The 20,595-nt window shown below is 42.8% G+C and overlaps 1 protein-coding gene across 1 annotated transcript in view; it reads left to right on the top strand.

Annotated features, from left to right (window-relative positions):
• Nucleotides 1–17,380, top strand: part of zswim5 (zinc finger, SWIM-type containing 5) — a 65,619-nt gene extending 48,239 nt beyond the window's left edge. The window contains exons 5-16 of the mRNA XM_020652133.3: nucleotides 700–850; nucleotides 2,382–2,558; nucleotides 2,652–2,828; nucleotides 3,783–3,929; nucleotides 4,025–4,162; nucleotides 7,297–7,448; nucleotides 8,843–8,945; nucleotides 9,048–9,183; nucleotides 9,506–9,663; nucleotides 9,783–9,946; nucleotides 10,551–10,632; nucleotides 11,820–17,380. Coding sequence (XP_020507789.2) covers nucleotides 700–850; nucleotides 2,382–2,558; nucleotides 2,652–2,828; nucleotides 3,783–3,929; nucleotides 4,025–4,162; nucleotides 7,297–7,448; nucleotides 8,843–8,945; nucleotides 9,048–9,183; nucleotides 9,506–9,663; nucleotides 9,783–9,946; nucleotides 10,551–10,632; nucleotides 11,820–12,682 — 2,448 coding nt within the window. The 3' untranslated portion in view covers nucleotides 12,683–17,380. The remainder of the gene's footprint in view (nucleotides 1–699; nucleotides 851–2,381; nucleotides 2,559–2,651; nucleotides 2,829–3,782; nucleotides 3,930–4,024; nucleotides 4,163–7,296; nucleotides 7,449–8,842; nucleotides 8,946–9,047; nucleotides 9,184–9,505; nucleotides 9,664–9,782; nucleotides 9,947–10,550; nucleotides 10,633–11,819) is intronic.
• Nucleotides 17,381–20,595: the final 3,215 nt, after the last annotated feature.

Here is a 20,595-nt window from a genome sequence, read left to right as displayed (position 1 = left end):
ATGGTCTCTAAGGACACAAACATGTACACATCAAACAGAAGCTTCTAGCACCTTTTTAATTTGTGTTTTAATTCACTTTCTGCACTTCAATACAACACTTTCCAACCTTGGGGTCTACGTGCAGGCTGAACTGTTAAAAACCATTCATGCTTTCTGATCTCCATTTAAACACCTCAACAATAAACACTTTTAAACATCAGTTAATTGCTTCTCTACCGTCTAAATCTGCAGCAACAAGCAGCGTTAACTCTGCAGGGAGAAGAAGTCACCTTTCTGTCAGCTGACACGCTCAGGTGACGCTGTGTTAAATGACGTCATTACAGGGACAGAGCCGACTTCAGTTTGAACAGCGTCGGCCCCACAGTTTGAAATTCAGCGCTGCGGTTTGAGCTCCACTAACTCGCCTAACGTGCTACAGCTGAAAGACAGCAGCTGTTGCATAGCCTAGACCTAGATAAAACAATTTGCTGTCATTTCTGCTTGAATATGGACTAAAGCTGTTCTTTTAGGGTGACGGGGTGTACCAAAAGTGGCAGGAGCAGATCGTCCTGTTCTGAAAATTTAGGGCGAATGTTCAGTACACTGAATCACACTTTGTTATAACAGTGTCGTTTTCTCAGCTGAAATCCTTCAAATGATGAAACCACATGAGGTGAAGAACATAAAGTGACTCAACCTGTCCTCTCTGGGTCTTTCCAGGTGAGGGAGATGCTGCGAATGCGAGACTCCAACGGCGCCCGTATGCTGACGCTCATAACGGAGCAGTTTATGGCAGACCCCCGGCTGTCGCTATGGAGACAGCAGGGCACGGGCATGACGGACAAGTGCCGGCAGCTCTGGGATGAGCTTGGTAAGAACAGTCTAGAGACATGTCGTACAAAAACAGAAAGTTCTATTTTTTTAAACGTCTTATTTATTTAGGAATATTTGATGTCAGCCAATCAGCTCGCTCGTTGCTCCATCAGTCAGTGTAGGTCAGACTGAAGTGTCAGCTCTGACGGTGGTGCAGACAAAAGGGGGAGTCACCTTTAGCGGGTAAACGTTAGTCCAGTCAGTAAACTATTAAGTCATCCAGTCGGTATCTCCTCCTCCCGCCTCCCTCCTCCTCCTGATCCTCACAGAGTGAATGATAAAGGCTGCCGATCAATACGGCTGCTCAGCTTCTCTGCAATCGATCTCAGCATTTAGGAGGTCAATAAGAACGCTTCCTGGGTGAGCGAGGGAGATCATGACACAGACACAGACAGAAATAACAGTCAGACAGTCGGCCACTGCAGCCTGGTAATCCTTCTTCCTGGTGCAGACGTCTGACAGGCGACACCGCTCCACGTCTGTGTAGATAAAGCAGGTGAGATGAGTTCAGGCGACAAGGGCACAACGCTGAAACAATGTTATTTAATATAACATTTCTGAGCTTTATTCATGGAGGAGGAAATCTTTCAGGGTCTTTGACAAACCTGTGAAAATGGTTTAATGGATTAAATTTAATTGATTTTGCTGTTAGCTTTTTCTTCAGTGACAAATATTTGATTGTAGATTTAGTATTTGACGTCCTCCGTCTTGTTTTGACACCAAACTATAAAGATATCCTGTTTTTCCATCATTTAACATAAAAAAATCATTCAGAAAAAGTGACAAGCTTTCAAAATATTTGGCTTTTAGTTTGTTATTTGACACCTGCTCCAGAGCAGCAGATTCTTCAATGTTTTAGGCACGAATGTGTGACTTCATGCATTTCTTTAGCAGACTTTGTCTTGTTCTCCTGCTTTAGTTTTTTTTGTTACATTTTCCATTCAGCCATTCTTCAGTCAGATACACTTGAATTTAAGTCTATGAAGTATCAGACCCTCAAATGTGCACACAGACTGCAGAGCTGAAAACATGTTTCTTTTCAGTCACTGAACGTTTTTCTTGTCAATACAGAAACAAACAAATATGCAAAACTACAAATAAAGTACATACAGAAAGAGCAGTGTGCTTCTGTAGCTCCACAGCTACTATAAAACAATCAAGCCAGCACTAGCAGCATGCTGTGCCCTGCAACCAATCAGCAGCCGGAGTTGACTGCAGTCTTAATTGCCTACAATGAAGCATGCTGCACTGGCCGGAGCAGATCAAACACTGAAGAACACAAACGATGACTACTACACGCTCGTGTATAAAAGTCAACACAATATCTATCAAAAGATGCAACAGCCAGAGGCGTGTCTTCAGTTCACTGTCCTTTATATCCTCAAGTTAAAGAGCAGGATCAAGAGAACATTCTGTATCTTTACCCACAGCTCCACATTTCTTGATTTCATATTTGAAGGGGTTTCAAAGCTGCAACTTCTAAACCATTTCCCCCCCCCCTACATTTGATCCCTCCGTCCTCTCCCCAGGTGCATTGTGGGTGTGCGTGGTGTTGAACCCTCACTGTAAGAGCGAGGAGAAGAGCAGCTGGCTGAAGCAGCTGAAGAAATGGGGGGAAATGGACGTCTGCCCGCTGGAGGACGGCAACTACGGCAGCGAGCTTCCAAACATCACCAACGCTCTGCCGCAGAGCAACCTGGCACAGGGTCAGAACCTGCAAAGACATTTATAAAAACACACAGACTGATGAAGACCACACCATGATCAATCTGAACGCTGTGTGTTTCTGTTTCTGTCAGACTCTCTGTCCAGGCCGAGGAGGACGGTGTTCAGCCGGGCGGTCGAGGCCTGCGACCTGCACTGGCAGGACAGCCACCTGCAGAGGATCATCAGCAGCGACCACTACATGTCTCCATCCTACCAGAGAGAGGGCGAGAGTCTGCTGTTCAACCCGCAGGGCCTGCCGCTGTGGCTAGGTAAACACACTCGCACTCACACACACACACGCACACACACTACCTCTGTGAGGTCATAGTGAGTGAGAGTACTCTACCCTTCAGAAAATGCTTTTATTTGATTTTGACATGTAAGAGCATTTTGGTGCATTACCAGAAGACAAGTCATTGTATTAACTTGTTTTATAAGTGCAGACGTCACTATCACCTTTCTAATAACCGGTTTATTTGAGCTTCAAGCAGCCAAAGAGCAACAAAGTCACACTTTGCTCATGACTCAAGTGTTGAAAACTTCTTTATCAGGGGCAAAGAGAGTGTTACTGAGGCACTTTTGTGAACACAGTCTCTTATTCCACTGAAAGGCAAACCAACACAGTAACTAACACACACACACACACACACACACACACACACACACTAACACACACACACAAAACACACACACACTAACACACACACAAAGCACACACACTGTAATTCTGCTGATATTGAGGCCAGTATCTGCAGTAAGCAGCTTCCAGCTAAGATCTGTCAGATTCTGCAACTTAAGCCAGCTATCAGACGCGCACTAGCGTTCTGCTGAGACTGCTGTGTGTGTGTGTGTGTGTGTGTGTGTGTGTGTGTGTGTGTGTGTGTGTGTGTGTGTGTGTGTGTGTGTGTGTGTGTGTGTGTGTGTGTGTGTGTGTGTGTGTGTGTGTGTGTGTGTGTGTGTGTGTGTGTGTGTGTGTGTGTGTGTGTGTGTGTGTGTGTGTGTGTGTGTGTGTGTGTGTGTGTGTGTGTGTGTGTGTGTGTGTGTGTGTGTGTGTGTGTGTGTGTATCTCTCAATGCTTCAGTGTGGAGGAGAGAAAAGCATGTCTGTAACTGTCTTTCTTTGCATAAGTGTATTTTACATGCATTTGTTTGAATCTGTCCTGACTCCGCCCCCTCGCTCTCTCTCGCTCTCTCCCTCTCTCTCTCTCTTTGTCGACCACACAGACCACGTCCCGACAGCCTGTGCTCGTGTGGACGCCCTACGTTCCCATGGCTACTCCAGGGAAGCCTTGCGATTGGCCGTGGCCATCATTAACACGCTCCGCCTCCAGCAGCAGAGACAGATGGACATCTACAAACACCAGAAGAAAGGTAAAAAGAAACACACACACACACACACAGTCTACAGATGTGTTTGTTAACTGGACTAATTATTGTAACATGTTGTTGTTTTATTTTACACTCAGAGCTTCTCCAGAGAGGCGTGACCTCCACCACCAACCTGGAGGGCTGGGTGGGTCATCCCTTAGACCCAATTGGCTGTCTGTTCACCACGCTCACCGAAACCTGCCGCATGGACGACGACAACAGCATGGACACTGGAGGTACAAAAACAGAACCGTCGTATTAGTTACGCTTATTTAAGCGGCTCTTTTCTCTGAAGATTAACTTTAAAAATCATCACAACTCCGCCCTAAAATAAGAACAAAGAATCTGACTACTTTGAAATGTCCTTCCAGGTAAAGAAGGACATGCTAGTGTTTGGTCCTCAGAAAAGTTCAATACAGTTGCTACGACAACGCATGTAGTCCTGAAGGGTCTTTTGCTTTCAGTCTTTCTTGCTGTGAGATTCTCGTGAAATCTTCTCCGGAGCGCCAACACACACTGTCCTGATTCATGACGAGGTTTTCGGTGTTCGCAGAAAGTATAAGAAGACCGGTCTACACATACGTCTTGAAATAAATGGATGACAAAATATTCTGATCATCCACTTTTTTTTTGGTCTTCCTCATTTCCGTCGACAGCTCTAAGAGCGAGCAGCTATGCTAACTGTACAAAAGCCAGATGCTAATGTCGGGCTAGCGTGTTCACAATGAAAAAGCCATTATGTTAAGGATTAGGACGGATATTATTTACCTTGAGACATGTATGTTTAGTGTGTTTGCATGCTAAAATTAGCTCATTGGTGCTAACCCTAAGTACAGCTGAGGCAACATCTGCTGTTTCTTTCTTTTTTATTGATTTTGCACTTTTCCCTGTTTCACATTCACCCTCGTTCTCTCTGTGATCAGCGTTTAGTCGGCTGCGCTGCTGAATAAAAGCGGTTTTCTTTGAAGCGACCCGTCTGTCCACTAAACCCACAAAGTAAGCTAAAACGTTAGCACGCCTTCATCAAAGGAGCCTCCTCCCTCCCGCTTAAACAATACATCAATCACAGAGCTCATTAGCCAAACACAAGGAGTAATTCCTGCCACACTTCACCAGCTGATGCAGAGTCACTGTGAGCAGAGGTGAGCGGGTTCACCAGCAGAGACACCTCAGACTTCACGCTCTTATATCACCAACAGCTCTATTGTCCTGCAGACGGCCGTAAAGTCACAGAGCATGAATGGATCGAGCTGAAACACCCTGCTCATTTAGACTGCACTCCTTTTGTGTGTGTGTGTGCGTGTGTGTGTGTGTGTGGTATGTATAGAATCCTTCACCATTTGTGTTTCTCACCCTGCCCAGGCTCTTTTTTTTTTTTTTGCACCAGTGGTCATTGCAACAGAGCAGAATAGGGGTTGGGTTTTCCTATTGTTACCAGGCTACAGGGAACTATTGTCCATTCAAACAATGCTGACCACTGGCACACTCATTGGTGTGTGTGTGTGTGTGTGTGTGTGTGTGTGTGGGAGATTGAGTGAATGATTGTCTTATGTTGTTTTGGGAATTGGAGGAGAGTGGTATGATTATTTTGTTTGTGTGTGTGTGTGGGGTCACCGTGCTTTTTTTTTCCCCCTCTGGAAGACAGCTGGGAACATCTGTTAAAAGAGGGGGCGGACCCAGACTATGTGTCAGCCAATCAGAATGCAGCTTCCACTCAGATCTTTTCAAATCAACCAATCAATCAATAGCCGCTGGGTGAAAAACAGAAATTGAGTTAACACCGGGGTTAAGTCTGTGAAATCAGTTTCCACTTTCCTCTCACTCTCTTTCTCTCACACACACACACACACACACACACACACACACACACACACACACACACACACACACACACACACACACACACACACACACACACACACACACACACACACACACACACATGCTTGGAATAAACAGGATTGAGGAGATCTATCGCTCAGAGGGGATTTAAGCCGAGTGGTTGGGTTGGGGGGGGGGAGAAAGAGAGAACAAATGGGCACCGATCAACAGCTGAGACTCTCGAGGCATCTGTTCTCAATTATAGCCATCGAGCATTTGGTGTAGGGTTAGCGGCCATCTTAGATTAGAGATCACTGTCTGCCATGGATACTGTCTTTACGAAACAAACACACAGACTGAACTAAATCGGATGTGTTAAAATGCAGCTTTTTCACACAAAGTCTGTCTACATGTAAATGTTTTCTTACTCCTTCCACATCCTAAAACGAAGCAGCTTTAACTGAAGTACACTTTCTAAATCAGAGGAAATACATCAATCTTGGTTTTTTCACAGATTGTCTAAGGCTTTAGAAACATGATTAAGTCTGACTTATTTAAAGATGTATTTTGTTTTAGTAAAACTCTGATTATATCAACAGACTGTTTTATCTCGCTGCACAGTGCTGGATGCTTATTCTCTGTTACTTTTATTCACTGTAGATTTGACTACCGGAGACAGATGTCAGTTTGATTTTGGCTAATATTTGAGGGGGATTACAGATTTTTATCAAAGCTGTGTTTGAAAAAAAAAAAATCAAAGCCAGGATTATCTTTTTTTTTTTTTTGCAGGGTTTGTTATGATTTTCACTTTACTTAGTAACATTTGGGTGGTTTCCTACAATGAAGAGTCGGCCCTGATGACGCAGCACATCCTTTTAACCAAGATTGAGTCTGGGAGGTCGCTGAGAGTTCAGAACGCTTCACTCTGCACACAATCACTAAAAACCCATGAAAACATTTTAGTCCATTCAGATGCGACTTCACTTTGAAGATCATTCAGTCTAAAGAGTTCTAACAAGAACAATCATGATGATGTGTGTGTTTCAGGTTAACTGTGGTCACTGTCCAAAACTCATTTTTTTTTCAGTTCTGTATAAAACAGAAGATTTGAATCTGGTAGCACTGAACGCTTCAGGACAGATATGAACTCTCCTAATTCTAACAGAAACAATCAATACTGATACCAGAAATGCCACGTCGAGGCTCAAACAAAGATTAACTCGGAGGGTTACGAGGCCTTAAACAAACATTTTTTGAAGATATTTTTTTGTTTTCAGCGTGTTAGAAAGCAACTTTAGGAGAAGACTTCTGCCTACAACTTAATGGTGGTAAAATCAAATATTGTTGGGCTAATGTTTGAATACATTTTGTATTTGAATGTCCGATTTTTGCTTGGTTGTGTTTGTAATGCTCTGGGTTTGGGACAGCAGCACATACAGCAACAGTACAGCAGCTTCTGGTAGCAGTTCCCGTTTCTATATCCAGCGGTCTTTTATGTAATATTCAGTGTTTCCATGCCGACTAAACATTTGTCTTCCTTTGATTCCAGACGGTGACCCCAGGCCTCCGGTCTACCACCATGTCCCTGTGTGGGGCAGCCCTGATGGGGGCGAGTCGTACCTGACGTTGGCCTTGGAGGTGGCTCTGATGGGAATGGGCCAGCAGAGGATCATGCCTGAGGGTCTCTACGCTCAGGATAAGGTATGAAAGTCTTTAAATGCACGCTGACACATGATGCATATTTACATTGACCTGATAGAATAAACTGCTGTCACATGTTCCTTTTGGGTGACCACTCTGCACTTATGTCTTGTTGCATATTAACAAACAAGCGGTGCAAATTTGACCGGTGCAGACATCGAGGCTGTGATGGAAAATCACTATAATTAAACGTCTGTGCGAAGTAATCGCTGTGCAAAGGGAGAGAAAAGGTCACAGCATTTTGTCCCCTGAAAAACAAGCAGACAATCATTTTCACTTCAGTTCAAACATGTCTTTGTGTGAATGTTGTTCTGCTTTAGAGTGTTAAACATGGCGGCCATAGACCTCTCTAATGTCCTGGGAAAATGTTGATGTTTTAGACAAGGTGAGATTGGTATTGAAGAGGTGAGCCACTGTGCTTCATATAAGAAATGAAGACGTGAAGACAAGATGTAAAACAAGCACAATGCAACACAGACAAATGATGTATAGTATTTTAAAAACTAAGCACTTAAATGATCAGATCTAAGAGTTCAGTGAAACCAGTCCTGTCTCGTGTCCTCTAACACGGTCGAGTCACACTGAGGAGAGGTATTAAAGCCCCCCCGCTGCTCCTTTAATACCTTGAGCTCCAAATCCCGTCTTAAAAAAAGGTATTTAAACTTCAAAGATATTTTCTCTTGTTAAACAGTCATGATTCATGGATCTAAACTTTTTTATCAAACAAATCTAACCTCTTTATCAAGACTTCTGATTTTAACTCTACCTGTAGTCCATGTGCAACACGTGAAAATACAAACACGTATGAGTTGTTTTAGGAAAGTCTTTCGGGAATTTTGGAGCATCTAGAGATTATTTCTGCACATTTTTCTCTCTTATTTTACTAATACGTCATTTAAAGAACACATAGTGTGCAGCATACACTACCATGTTTTTCTAACACTAAGATATGTCCCTAGTCTGTCTACAAACTCCCTGATTATAAAAAAAAAAAGTCCATCCAGCCTGTTCCACTTTTTTAGAAAATGTGTGCTGGAGATTTTCCCTTCATGACATCACAAAGGGCAGTAACCCCTCCCCCAAGTGGGTAACACTTCCACAGCTAGGTGTTTGTTCTGCCCTCTGAGTCTGCCTTCTCACCATAAACAATAGCGCATGGGACAAGAAAGCCCGAGACAACCGAGCCCTTCCAGAGAGGGGGCGTGGTCAGACACAGCTCATTTACACATTTAAAGGTACAGACACAGAAACAGTCTGTTCTGAGCAGGGCTGAAATAGAGGAGTTTATAGACATGATCAAATACAGGATCAGAGTGGATTTAGAACAAGAAACTTCACACACATGTTTTGGGGCGCTCTGAGACTTATTTAAACTTGGATAATATGTGTTGCAGGTTTGTCGTAACGAGGAGCAGATCGTCGCAAAGCTTCAAGAGCTGGAGCTGGATGACCTCCTTGTTCAGACTCTTCGTAAACAGGCCATACAGCTGCTAGAAGGTAGGACGACATCATCCTCTCAGGAAGCTTTTTAACACCTTGTTTAAATAAAGAAAAAAAAAACAACCATAACGTTTCTTGTGCTTTTTCTTCTTGGTCCAGCTGGTCCGTTCAGCGGTCTGGGTGAGGTCATCCACAGGGAGAGCGTTCCCATGCACACCTTCGCCAAATACCTCTTCTCTGCCCTGCTGCCCCATGACGCAGACCTGGCATACAAGGGGGCTCTCCGCGCCATGAGGTCAGTCTCTCAAAGTAGAGCCCTTTAAAACTGGAACAGGTTAAAAGTGTGATCTGTTGCATGCTGTGTATCATCGTTAAATGATTAGATAAACCTTCACTATAATGAAGGACACTTTGGTCAGAATGTCAGGTGTGTGTGTCGGGGGGCGTCTCCTGTTTTGTTCCCATCCCTGCCTTAAAAACAATGTTTTTAAGCCCTGTACTTAAACTAAACCAGCTGACTTTTAGACTATTTGTTTGTTTGTTTTTTATCCTGACTCAAATGTCTTTTGAAATGCGAATGAAATGTTCCCAAATGAACGCCGTATGTTTTCCGTTAGACTGCCGGTGTTGGAGTCGTCGGCGGGCTCCGGGGACGTGGGTCACCCTCACCATGGCATCTCCATAGTTCCCAGCAGATACCCGCGCTGGTTCACGCTGGGACACCTGGAGTCCCAGCAGTGTGAGCTGGCCTCCACCATGCTCACTGCTGCTAAAGGTACCGTTTTACACGTCTGCTCGTCTGTCTATGTAACACCTCGAGAGAAATGTCTGTGCACATGTTTCTCAGTTCCTGTTTGTTAGTGACGTTTGTTCCCCCCCCCCACCCCCCCGCAGGTGACATGTTGAGGTTACGGACGGTCCTGGAGGCGATCCAGAAAAACATCCACTCCTCCTCTTTAATCTTCAAACTCGCCCAGGACGCCTTCAAGATCGCCACACCGGCAGACAGCCCGCCGGATATCACTCTGCTAAATGTGTCTCTGGAGCTCGGCCTGCAGGTATGGAGCGTGTGCGTGTGTGCGCGTGTGCGCGTGTGCGTGTGTGTGTGAAAGGGCCAATCAGTCTTTATACCTCCTAAAACCTCAGCACAGCGGTCACCAGTCAAAACATGCAACAGTTTCCCCGAACTTGTAATTTGCGCAGGCCTCCACAGCATCGCTACAAATTAAGAGAGAAAACATCACACAGCGTTTTATCACTCTTTTTTTTTTTTTATGAGAAGAAACCACATAATGAAGCCTTTTGGGTTCCACAGTAAACACAGACAAAGTCCTCACATCATCAAGGCAGCAGAGTCGCTGTGGTTTTGTCCGCCTCGCTCTCTCCTTGTATTTAGAGTTTTTCAAATGGATTCCTGTCAGCAAAAACTGCAAAATAAGTGCTCAAGAGAACAGGGTCACAATTAGTCATCTGTAATGAAAGACATATTCTGGATACAGCTGTCAGCACGGGATGTACTGACAGTTTAATATTTCATTTTTGTCTCCAAAAAAGCTTCTTTCTTTTTTTAAGCCAATGATCATTTGCAAAGCTGCCAAGAAGCTCTGGATGTGATGTGTTTCTGTTATAAGATGGCATCATATGTGTGTGTGTGCTCTGCAGGTGATGAGGATGACTCTGTCCACACTGAACTGGAGGAGGAGGGAGATGGTTCGCTGGCTGGTAACCTGCGCCACAGAAGTCGGTAAGTGATGCGTTCTTAAGCACATTAGAACCACCCAGACTCATGGTTCTAATTTACCCACCATGGTGTTTTACTAGCGTTCCTTGTGCTGTTCTGAAGCTTCCTTTAATGCAGCTTGAAGGCGAGCCTCGTCTTTCAGATACAGACGGATGACAAATTTAAAGAAACATCATCCCTGACCTGCTACAAACCTCCAAACAGATTCATACAACATTCCTGTTTTTTTCATTTTATTTATCAAGATGTTGCAACAAATGATCCGTCAGCAATAGATTCTCGTCTTTTTCACCCTCTTATCGTTCAGTGACCCCAGGTGTCAAGTACAGAAGCATCCATTGTCATCATTTCTACTTCTATTTCCTCTGATTGAAATAATTAAACGTCATTAGATAGTTGATACACTGTCACCGTTGAGTTTTCTGTGCTTTAAGCATACTTTAACACGTGGAAGGGAAGGTCTGGTCACTCAGTAGTTCAAGCAGTCCAGCTCAAAGCATCCACATCCTGTAGAATCTGCTTCCAGGTCTTTCATTTCAGATTTAAAAACATTTAAGGACACAACCTCCTTGAGTTTTAAGTCACAGGCTGATGCTGCAGAATGGGTATTCTTTTCCCAGTTTCTGTCCGTGCGTTTGGGACTTATTTGGAATAACAAACACAAAAGAAAACCCAATTACATTCAAATTAAAGATTTAAGACACAAACACAGTTTACTTTGAGTCAGGGGAGGTGATACCTAAGCCTTGTCACCAACGTGGAGAGAAAGCGTCCCAGCAGCAGCATTAAGGACTACCTGTGTATGATACAGAGAGGGCTTGGTGCAGCAGGGCTACAGTCGGCATATCAAAATGATGAATCTAATGCAGCTCAGACACACAAGGCCTTAGTTTGTGTTCCCAAAAGTGCTGACCAAAGCTCAGAGCCTGGACAGAAGTGACACTCGGGGACAGGATCTCATACTCTTTTATAATTAGAACAATGTTGCAATAGAGAAGTTTATCTGAGTGCGAGGCTGCAGACAAGTGTCGAGATGAATACAAATGTTTTGAAGGACGATTCCTGCTGAAGGCAAAAACAGATTTATTTCAATAACTCTTCTCTTCATGGCTTGAGACAAATGCAGATGTGATTATCATAAAAACTGTCGATGTTAAGTCTTCCTCTCTCCTCCTCCTCCTCCTCTTCAGGTCTGCGGGCGTTGGTGAGCATCTTGCAGAGCTGGTACACTCTCTTCACGCCGACCGAGGCCACCAGCATCGTCGCTGCCACCGTCATGTCCCACAACACCATCCTGCGCCTCAGCCTCGACTACCCGCAGAGGGAGGAGCTGGCCAGCTGTGCCCGGACGCTGGCCCTGCAGTGCGCCATGAAGGACCCCCAGAACTGCGCCCTCTCCGCGCTGACACTCTGCGAGAAGGACCACATCGCCTTCGAGACGGCGTACCAGATCGTGATCGACGCGGCGTCCACGGGTATGACCTACTCGCAGCTGTTCACCATCGCAAGGTACATGGAGCATCGGGGGTACCCGCTGCGCTCCTTCAAGCTGGCCTCGCTCGCCATGACACACCTTAACCTGGCTTACAACCAGGACACACACCCGGCTATTAATGACGTGCTCTGGGCGTGCGCGCTCAGCCACTCTCTGGGGAAAAATGAGCTCGCGGCCATCATCCCCCTGGTGGTGAAGAGCGTGCACTGCGCTACGGTACTGTCCGACATCCTGCGGCGGTGTACCATGACGGCGCCGGGGCTCGCAGGAATTCCCGGGAGAAGGAACTCTGGGAAGTTGATGTCAACGGACAAGGCGCCGCTGAGGCAGCTCCTTGACGCCACGATCTCGGCGTACATCAACACCACGCACTCTCGACTGACGCACATCAGTCCGCGGCACTACGGGGAGTTTATAGAGTTCCTGAGCAAAGCGCGGGAGACTTTCCTGCTCGCACAGGACGGACACATTCAGTTCGCCCAGTTCATAGACAACCTGAAACAGATCTACAAGGGCAAAAAGAAACTGATGATGTTGGTCAGAGAACGCTTCGGCTGACATCACCCCGCCCTCACAGGGACCCTCTCCTTGGAAAGTAGTTAAACTTATTTGTTTCTATTTAAGGGGTTTTTTTTGGATTCTTTGTATTTTTACTTCTTTTGTTGAGCCATTTGTTGACTAAGTCTTAATTATTTTTGTCCTGTTTTGCTGTTTTGTTTCCTGAATGTGAACCAGGGAGTGTTCGCAGTGCATTGCTCTACTTCATTTTAGACTGCAAACGAGGAAAAACTGCTTGAAATGTCAAAGAGGAAACAAGAACAAAGCCTTTTTATTTTCGCTTTCCGAGTAAAGTTAAGTCTTGTATGACGAAGTGAAAAGACTTTTGTTTTGCGGTGGCACATGACGATTTAAAAACCAAAAGCTTTTGATGGATGGGGTAATTACTTTGAGCCAGAAGATACTTTCAGCTGGTGTTAAGAGGAAGAAGAAGAGGGCTTTGAAAAGTGGAAGGAACATGTCATTCCAAAAAAAAAGAGAAATCATGGAGGTCGAAAAACACATGTAGTGTTACTGTCATACCTCGTCTGTATTATTTGTCAGCTTTAACTTCTCTATCAGGGCATCTTAGAGTAGAGATGGTGGATACAGAATTGTGTGGTTCCTCTGCACCAACAGGTTCATAAACTTGACTAAAACCACTGTAGACTTAGCTCCACCCTCTACACCTGCTGGTCAGAGCTTTTCCTCCATGCTGCTTCACCAAGGGCACGGCGGTCTGCGGTGACATTATCCAGGCTGCTTTAGCTGAGGTAGAGTAGTAACGGCTCCACGTGCACATATATTTACACAGTATATCTCTCATGTCCTCCTATAAGCTTATTAACAGTAACAATGATGAATGCTGGGGGGGGTCACACGATTCTCATCTCCAGACACATCACTGCACTGCTCCACCGCTTGTTTGTGGCCAAAACCTTTGAAATCTCTGCTCCTCTTTCCCCTCGCTAGATCAGGATTCAGTCAAAAGCAATACAAGTCAAGTCTTTTATCACCCAGACGCATTCATTACACCGTCCTGCGTTTTGTTAGGAAGCTTTGGATCATTGCCTGTAGCTAAACTCCCTTTTCCATCTCAAGAACGTCTGCAGGGAACTTTCTTATGAGCTCACAGAAAAATTACATCAAAAATATCTGGGTCCAAGTGTTTACCGTGAGAGCCCTGACGGTATGTTTTGCCCCTTCTAAGGGGGTGAATTATCTCTTGGTCAAAAAGCATGATAACAAAAAAAACTGCCAGAATTATTATAATCAACTTTAGCAGCAAGATAAACAGGGAAAAACAACTCCATATTGTTTAAAGTTAGGACCCCTTGCTTGTTTTTTATAGATTGAGAAGCCAAACAAATATTTTGGTATAGAAAGTAGTTTTAGGCTTCCACTGATAATACATCTGCGCTATTGAATACATAAATGTAACCAGGAGATCAACTTGAATGTATATAATAAAATGTGAAAGCCCCTCTTCAATTTAAATACAAAACATTTTAAGCTTCATTTAGTTAATTGATTTGGTTTTTCCAGCATGAAAGTCTTTGGTTTTGTTTGCACCTGCAGCAAATCTCCGTCACTAGATTTGGTAATTCACTGTTCACTGGCTGCATAGCACTTAAAAGACAAACACAGTTAGCAGCTAGCTGGTTGATATAGCTGATCTTTAAGCTACAGGGAAGTCATTCAAAGCAATGGAAGGGAATGGCTTCACGTTTTCAAGGTGGCCAAAATTGACTTCACATTAGAACTAATGTGCTGCTGCTGAGTGTCTGCTAACACGTTAGCCATAGCAACATGCTGTTCCCCTTAAAAGACCCTTTGAATGAACCGTTAGGTCGTTGTTTTGACTTTATCTGGTCTAAAAAATATACTGTTGAGATTAGTCTATCTTTGCACCTCCTTTTTAGTTTTAAACAAAAACAATAAAATGTGGCTGGCTAGCACCAAACGAAAGGCAAGTAAAGCTAGCAGCTAGCTACTAAACCTAGCGTGGCATTAAGACGTTAGAGAGTCTGCGGTTAACGGACTGAAGTAAATACAAACTTAGATCTGAAAGGCAGTAAAAACAAAGTGACTTTAAAGGAAAGCTCATGTTGCTAATCAACTAGGAACTCTATAACACTTTGTGATAGCAACATTTTAAGCGATTATATGTGAGTCCTGTGTTGTTGTTTAACCGCGAGACAAAACAAAGCTATTCATGGTGTCATAAGAATAATTAAAGTAAAAAAAAAGGCTCATTAGTAAACCTTTGAAAACCACAGTTATTCCAGTGGTTACAGAAGTCGCCATGCCAGAAAAAGTGTGTGTGTATCTTGAATAAAATTTCTCCAGATCGTTGTTCTTGTGATGGAAAAGGGTTGATAGCTACTAAAGCGAATACTTCTGCTAGTGATCGACCTGTGTGGATGTCGCCGGCCTCGTCTTTGCCGACACACAGGGCAAACACAGACAGTACACTGTTCTGTTTTAAGACTTAATCATACGTATTTGAGACCACAGGCCTTGGCACAGGAGGGGTGTTAGCCCTCTCTTTTCTTACCCAGTGGTTCAGAACAGCAAGAGCTTGAATCTTTACTGGTCGGACTTAAAGGTCGTCGTACAAGCACTTCACACAAATACCTCTTCAGTACGTTCCTGCCTGCTTCAGCATTTATTTATTGATTGTTTGGTAACTTTGTATGACTGAGTAGGAATCGCAGACACACAAACTCAACACAGAGGATGACTGTGCTCGTCTATGGCAGGTCAATAAAGGACAAAAAGGTTTCTTTTCTCTTTTTTTTTTTTGAGTTGAATGGAGGAACATTTTCGTGTCTGCTTTTACATTCCATGTGAGAGATACCTTCACCCACTACCCGGGTAGTCAGTCACAACTCTGGGCCTTTTTTCTTTCTTTTTCTTTTGGATCTGAAGAAACGCAGAAAGAAGAATGAAAAAAGAAAATGGAAAACTGAGCAAAAGAGAGAAAAGAGAGGCTAAACTCAGTTCTCAGGGACATCACTTATAGAAACAAAACAAAAAGTAGTAGCATTAAGCATTTAAGATATTGTAAATATGAAAGTGTCAATTCAGAAAATTGTAAAGTTATAATTATTTATGATAAGTATGTTATGTGTTCTCTTTTGTTTTAATGTTCTTTTGGCGGGGGCGTACTTGAACTGTTAAGAACGGGGAATTGAACAGCGTTTTTTGTAAGACTTCAAGGCATTTCTCAGGTGCTCCTGTGTACATTTCTTTCCGTTTGTTTTTGCTATAATAACTATTTTATATTTCTTTTTTTTATATATATATTTTGATTTGCAAAGAAAAAAAAAAATCTGTGTTCCAAAAGGAAGCATGTCGTTCGGAGGAAAGGAGAATAAAGAAGGCATTCATTTGTTAACAGATTCACTAAACCTGACTATGCAGAACCACTTGGATGGTCTTGTCACCTTTTAAAGGTCCCCCCCAAAAGAAAAAAAAGAAAACTTTGGGAAAAAGAAACCGAGTGGACTGAACCATTAAGAGTGGGAGGGGGGAAGTGACGAGACCCAGCATGTTTGTATTTGGACGCAGCGTGGTCGCCAGCTGGACGCTTTGGAGGAGAAAAATTTAAAATGTTGGGAAATGCCTTTGTGACCGATCAATGTACAAAGTTTATATTTTGCTTTACCTGGTTGTTGTTTTTTTATTATTATTTAATCAGGACTCAAGCCTTTAGTGTCTTCTCAGAGGTGTCGAGTGGCGGCGCCGCAGTGAGACAGAACAACACACACATGTCAAGTCAGAAACGACGACTTTGCGAACAAGAGACAAAAAAAGACGGCCTGTGGATGGACTCGTGTTTTTCTTATTGCTTTTCCCCTTTGGCCTACAAAGATGGCCAACTTCACTCCCTCTGTCTCATTATGGTAGATTCTTTTTCCTAGCTTTAGTTGTTCACCTTGCTCCCTCTCATGCAGGAAGGGTTTCTGTTTGAAGCAATGCACCAACGTGTCAGTGGGTAGCGTTCCTCTGTTGTCCGCGCTCTAAACGCTCGAGACATCTTTCCACCACAGCAGCCTTGCATCTGCACATCAACGTTTGACACAAAAAAAAAACCTCTTGGATTTTCTTCTTTTGTTGCTGCAAAATGAGGATAAAAAGGCTGAGTTCGTTGGTTGCTACGTTATTATGATGAGGCTGTTTTCCTACACGACAGAGGGACACCATTTAACCACTTGAAAGCTGCCTTTTACGTGATGCATTCACTGACAGCATTACAACAAAGAAGTCCTTTCCTTCTTACCCAATCACTGTTTTTCAGTCTGTGTTCACTGTATCAGCCACTTCATGAGGTTTTCTTCTTTCTCCCTTCCTGTTCTTATTTTCGTAGGAGAGTATTTTTGCTGGTAGAGCTCTAGTTCACCGACTGTTTCCCAGTTTTGTTTTGTTTTTGGATTCTCTCTGGCGTAAGGGAACTTTGAAAGTGTTTGTTGCCTCTTTGTGCTACTGATTATGAAAAGGTATTTCCAGTATTTGTTGCCACAGAAGTATAATAGCTGATCATCAACACTTGTTTTTTTTTTTTGTTTGTTTTTTATTTGTAATTTTTTTGTGCAACTTCTTGAGCTACTGTCTATAAAGCAAGAATTTATTACTATTTATGTAACGCTACTACCATTTTATATTGATTTGTGTTGGAATCTCAGTGCTTTTCTATGAATAAAGTGTGAAACACGAGGAGGACTTCTGTGTTCTTTGGGTTCAAACATAATGCATCAATGGATGGTGCTGTATTAAACCATTTCAATGACTTTTTTTAATGTTTTAAAAATGATATCACATTTTAGAGATGTACCTGTATTCACTGTTTTATTTAAACAGTGTATGTTATCCTGCAATGAATAGAAAAAACAGTTTTTCTTTGTCACACATGATTACTATTGGAAAGCCAATATAATAGTGCTTTCACACTTGCAGAAAACTCTTGAAAAACTCAGGTTTTTTCCAGGAGGAGCTGTATGTGTGAATGCAAACAGCCATATTTTTCACTCAGACCCCTAGTTTTCTTTCTGCAGCAAGTCTGAATGAGCTAATGTGAGAACGCCGCAGGATATTATCCAGATAATTCACCTCAAGCCAATAGGAGGGGGGGGGATAACATTTATATACTGTGACTGCTGCACAGACATAGACTGTATGCAAGAGACTGTCTTTAAATCAACACATTCATAATATCATAAATGGAATTGAGCTTGTATAACCCTTTTCTAGTCTTCTGACTCAAAGCGCTTTTACACCGCAGGTCACACCTACACATTCACACACTGATGTTACAGGCTGCTATGTAAAGTGACCATCAGAAGTAACTAATCCCATTCATACACACTCTGATTGAAAAAAATGCCTGTTTGTGTTCAGACATGTAGCTAAGCCCAAACATTTCTGGGAATTTTCAGGAGTTTTGTGCAAGTGTGAAAGCACCATTAGGCAACAGTAAGTCTAGAGACATAAAGAAACATGCTGAGCCTGAATGCATTTATGTACATCAATTGTAAAATTGTTATGTTTTGGATGTATTACTTTGTAAGTCTGTGTGCACTGTACCCTTTCAGCAGCTGGATTTATGCTAGATTTATTCTCAAACTGAAAGATCTTTGAAGCCCCAAAGCTTTGAACTAAAGCTGCCCTCTATCCCAAAAGCAATATATTGAAAAGTATTTCCCATAAAAAGCTTGTTTCCCAGCCTGTGAGGGACGACCTTGCAATTTTCTGCCAATCCAACCAGCTGCATGAGTGATAAATGAAGCACGGGGAGGCTGAGATAGCTCCATCCATCTTTCACTCATTTGTCTCTGAATATTTTTCTACTCTCCCTCCTTCAACGTTTCATTCTCATTCATTAGAGATTTCTGCGGAGCCGTATGAGCTGACAATCAGGCTGTAAAGGCGTGCTAAGTGCGTGTGTGTGAGTGTGTGTAAGGATCTGTGAATGGGTAAATCTAGATTGATTGGCCAATGGTAAATGAGCAGATTTATATTAATTATCCAGACAGATAGATGGAGAAGTGATTGCTATATGCTCAATCTCTTTCTCCTCAGTTAGCACTGCCTCCTTTAATCACTACATTTTTCAATCAGGCTACACATGCTGTGTGCTAGTATCTACATTTATCATGGCACGTGAGGCTTAAAAAGAGGCCCAAAAGTTGATTTTATTCCTATTTTTACGTCGATATGTGCTGCAACCATGCAGGTGACCAGCTGGAATTAATCTGCCACACGTGCAGCTCATTCTGCTCCTCCCGTGTTGCCAGAATACATCAGAGCTTAATGTCGGATGTAAGAATAGCTTTTCTATCATACTTTATAATCATTTATGAGCCATTTCTTCAAATGGCCACTTGAGGCTCGCTCCAAATGTGAGAAAGCAGCTGAATGTTTGGCAGCAAATTCAGTCAAAGAAAATATTTCCCCAAGGGGACAATAAAGTGTATCGTATCATACTGTATCGTATCGTATCGTATTGTATCGTATCGTATCGTATCGTATCGTATTGTATCGTATCGTATCGCATCGCATTGCATCGCATCGTATCGCATCGCATCGTATCGCATCGCATCGTATCGCATCGCATCGTATCGCATCGCATCGCAAAGTATCGGATTGTATCGGATCGTATCGTATGGTAAAGTATTGTATCGTATCGTATCGTATCGTAAAGTATCGTATCGTATCGTAAAGTATTGTATCGCATCATATCGTATCGTATTGTAAAGTATCGTAACTAACATATTAAAATGCTGACTGTTACAGCAGAAAAAAATACACATTTTACATTGTGGTATAACATGTTGGTCTCATTAGCTCACTTTCCCTGTCAAGACAATTTATGGTTGAATTTTTATTTAATTCATTCATTCATTATATTTAGCAAAATCACTCACAAATACACTCAAACATGTACAAATGTTTATCTACATCTCATTGTTTTTACTTACACTTAGTAACGTTGTGTAAAAAGTGCTAACACATTGTAAAAACATTGTATTGTAATTATATCATACATACTTTGCGTGATGACCTATTGAAGTGAAAGTTGGATGCGGACCATAGAATTTATAAAACATGGACGTAGTCTCAGGGACATCACCCATTGGTTTCTGAAGCAGACTGTTGAAGCACATTGATGGCGTACCCCATGTTGGAAATGCTGTCTCAAACTAACTTCAGGTTAACTTAGTAACAGATAACGAACTGGAGCTCAGGTTAGCCTTAAGCCTCCTGATGAACAACCACAATGTGCCTGTTGACATGTCGGTCAGGTATGTATATTTCAACTCCCAAGGTCGACGCCCTGTTGCAATCCGCTGACTGCAAGGTGTCACTTCAGCTAATTCAGTCTGTGAACCGAACCTCTCAGACCCTGTGTTTGTAGTTCAGTAAGGTCTCTAAGCTTCATTAGACTAAAACAGTGGATCCCAAAGTGCAGCTGAACCAAAAAGAGTCATAAACCATCAAGCAACAAACTTTTTTTTATTTTTAAATTCAATATTTGCAATTATGTTGTTGCTTGAAAAGTGGTATGTTGATGAGAATGTTTTATGTATTAGTTCTGCCTTTGGCCCACTTATCAGAGATTTGGTTAATTTTATAAAAAAAGGGAGGAAAAAAAGCATAAAAGCATCTCTAGATTTCAAAATTGGTCATGGTATTCTTTAACTTTCAAAGTGGCTTGTCTAATGAAGGTAAATTGTGGATGTGTCACAATCCAGCGTCAGCATCCCCGGGCTGAGAGGGACCAGCTTTTGTAGCATGCATACACTTCATAGACTGCTCATACTGAACTGAGACGATCTGTTCTTCCGAGGACTCCCTGATTTCTTCACTACAGCAGTTCCTGCCCTACCCTTTTGCTGTCTGCATTTGAAGGAGCCTTTAAAATTGAACAGCCT

This window comes from Labrus bergylta, chromosome 4 (assembly GCF_963930695.1).
Source record: "Labrus bergylta chromosome 4, fLabBer1.1, whole genome shotgun sequence".
Classification (NCBI taxonomy): domain Eukaryota; kingdom Metazoa; phylum Chordata; class Actinopteri; order Labriformes; family Labridae; genus Labrus; species Labrus bergylta.
The sequence above is the reverse complement of the archived record's forward strand: the minus strand, read 5'-3'. Positions and strand labels throughout refer to the sequence as shown.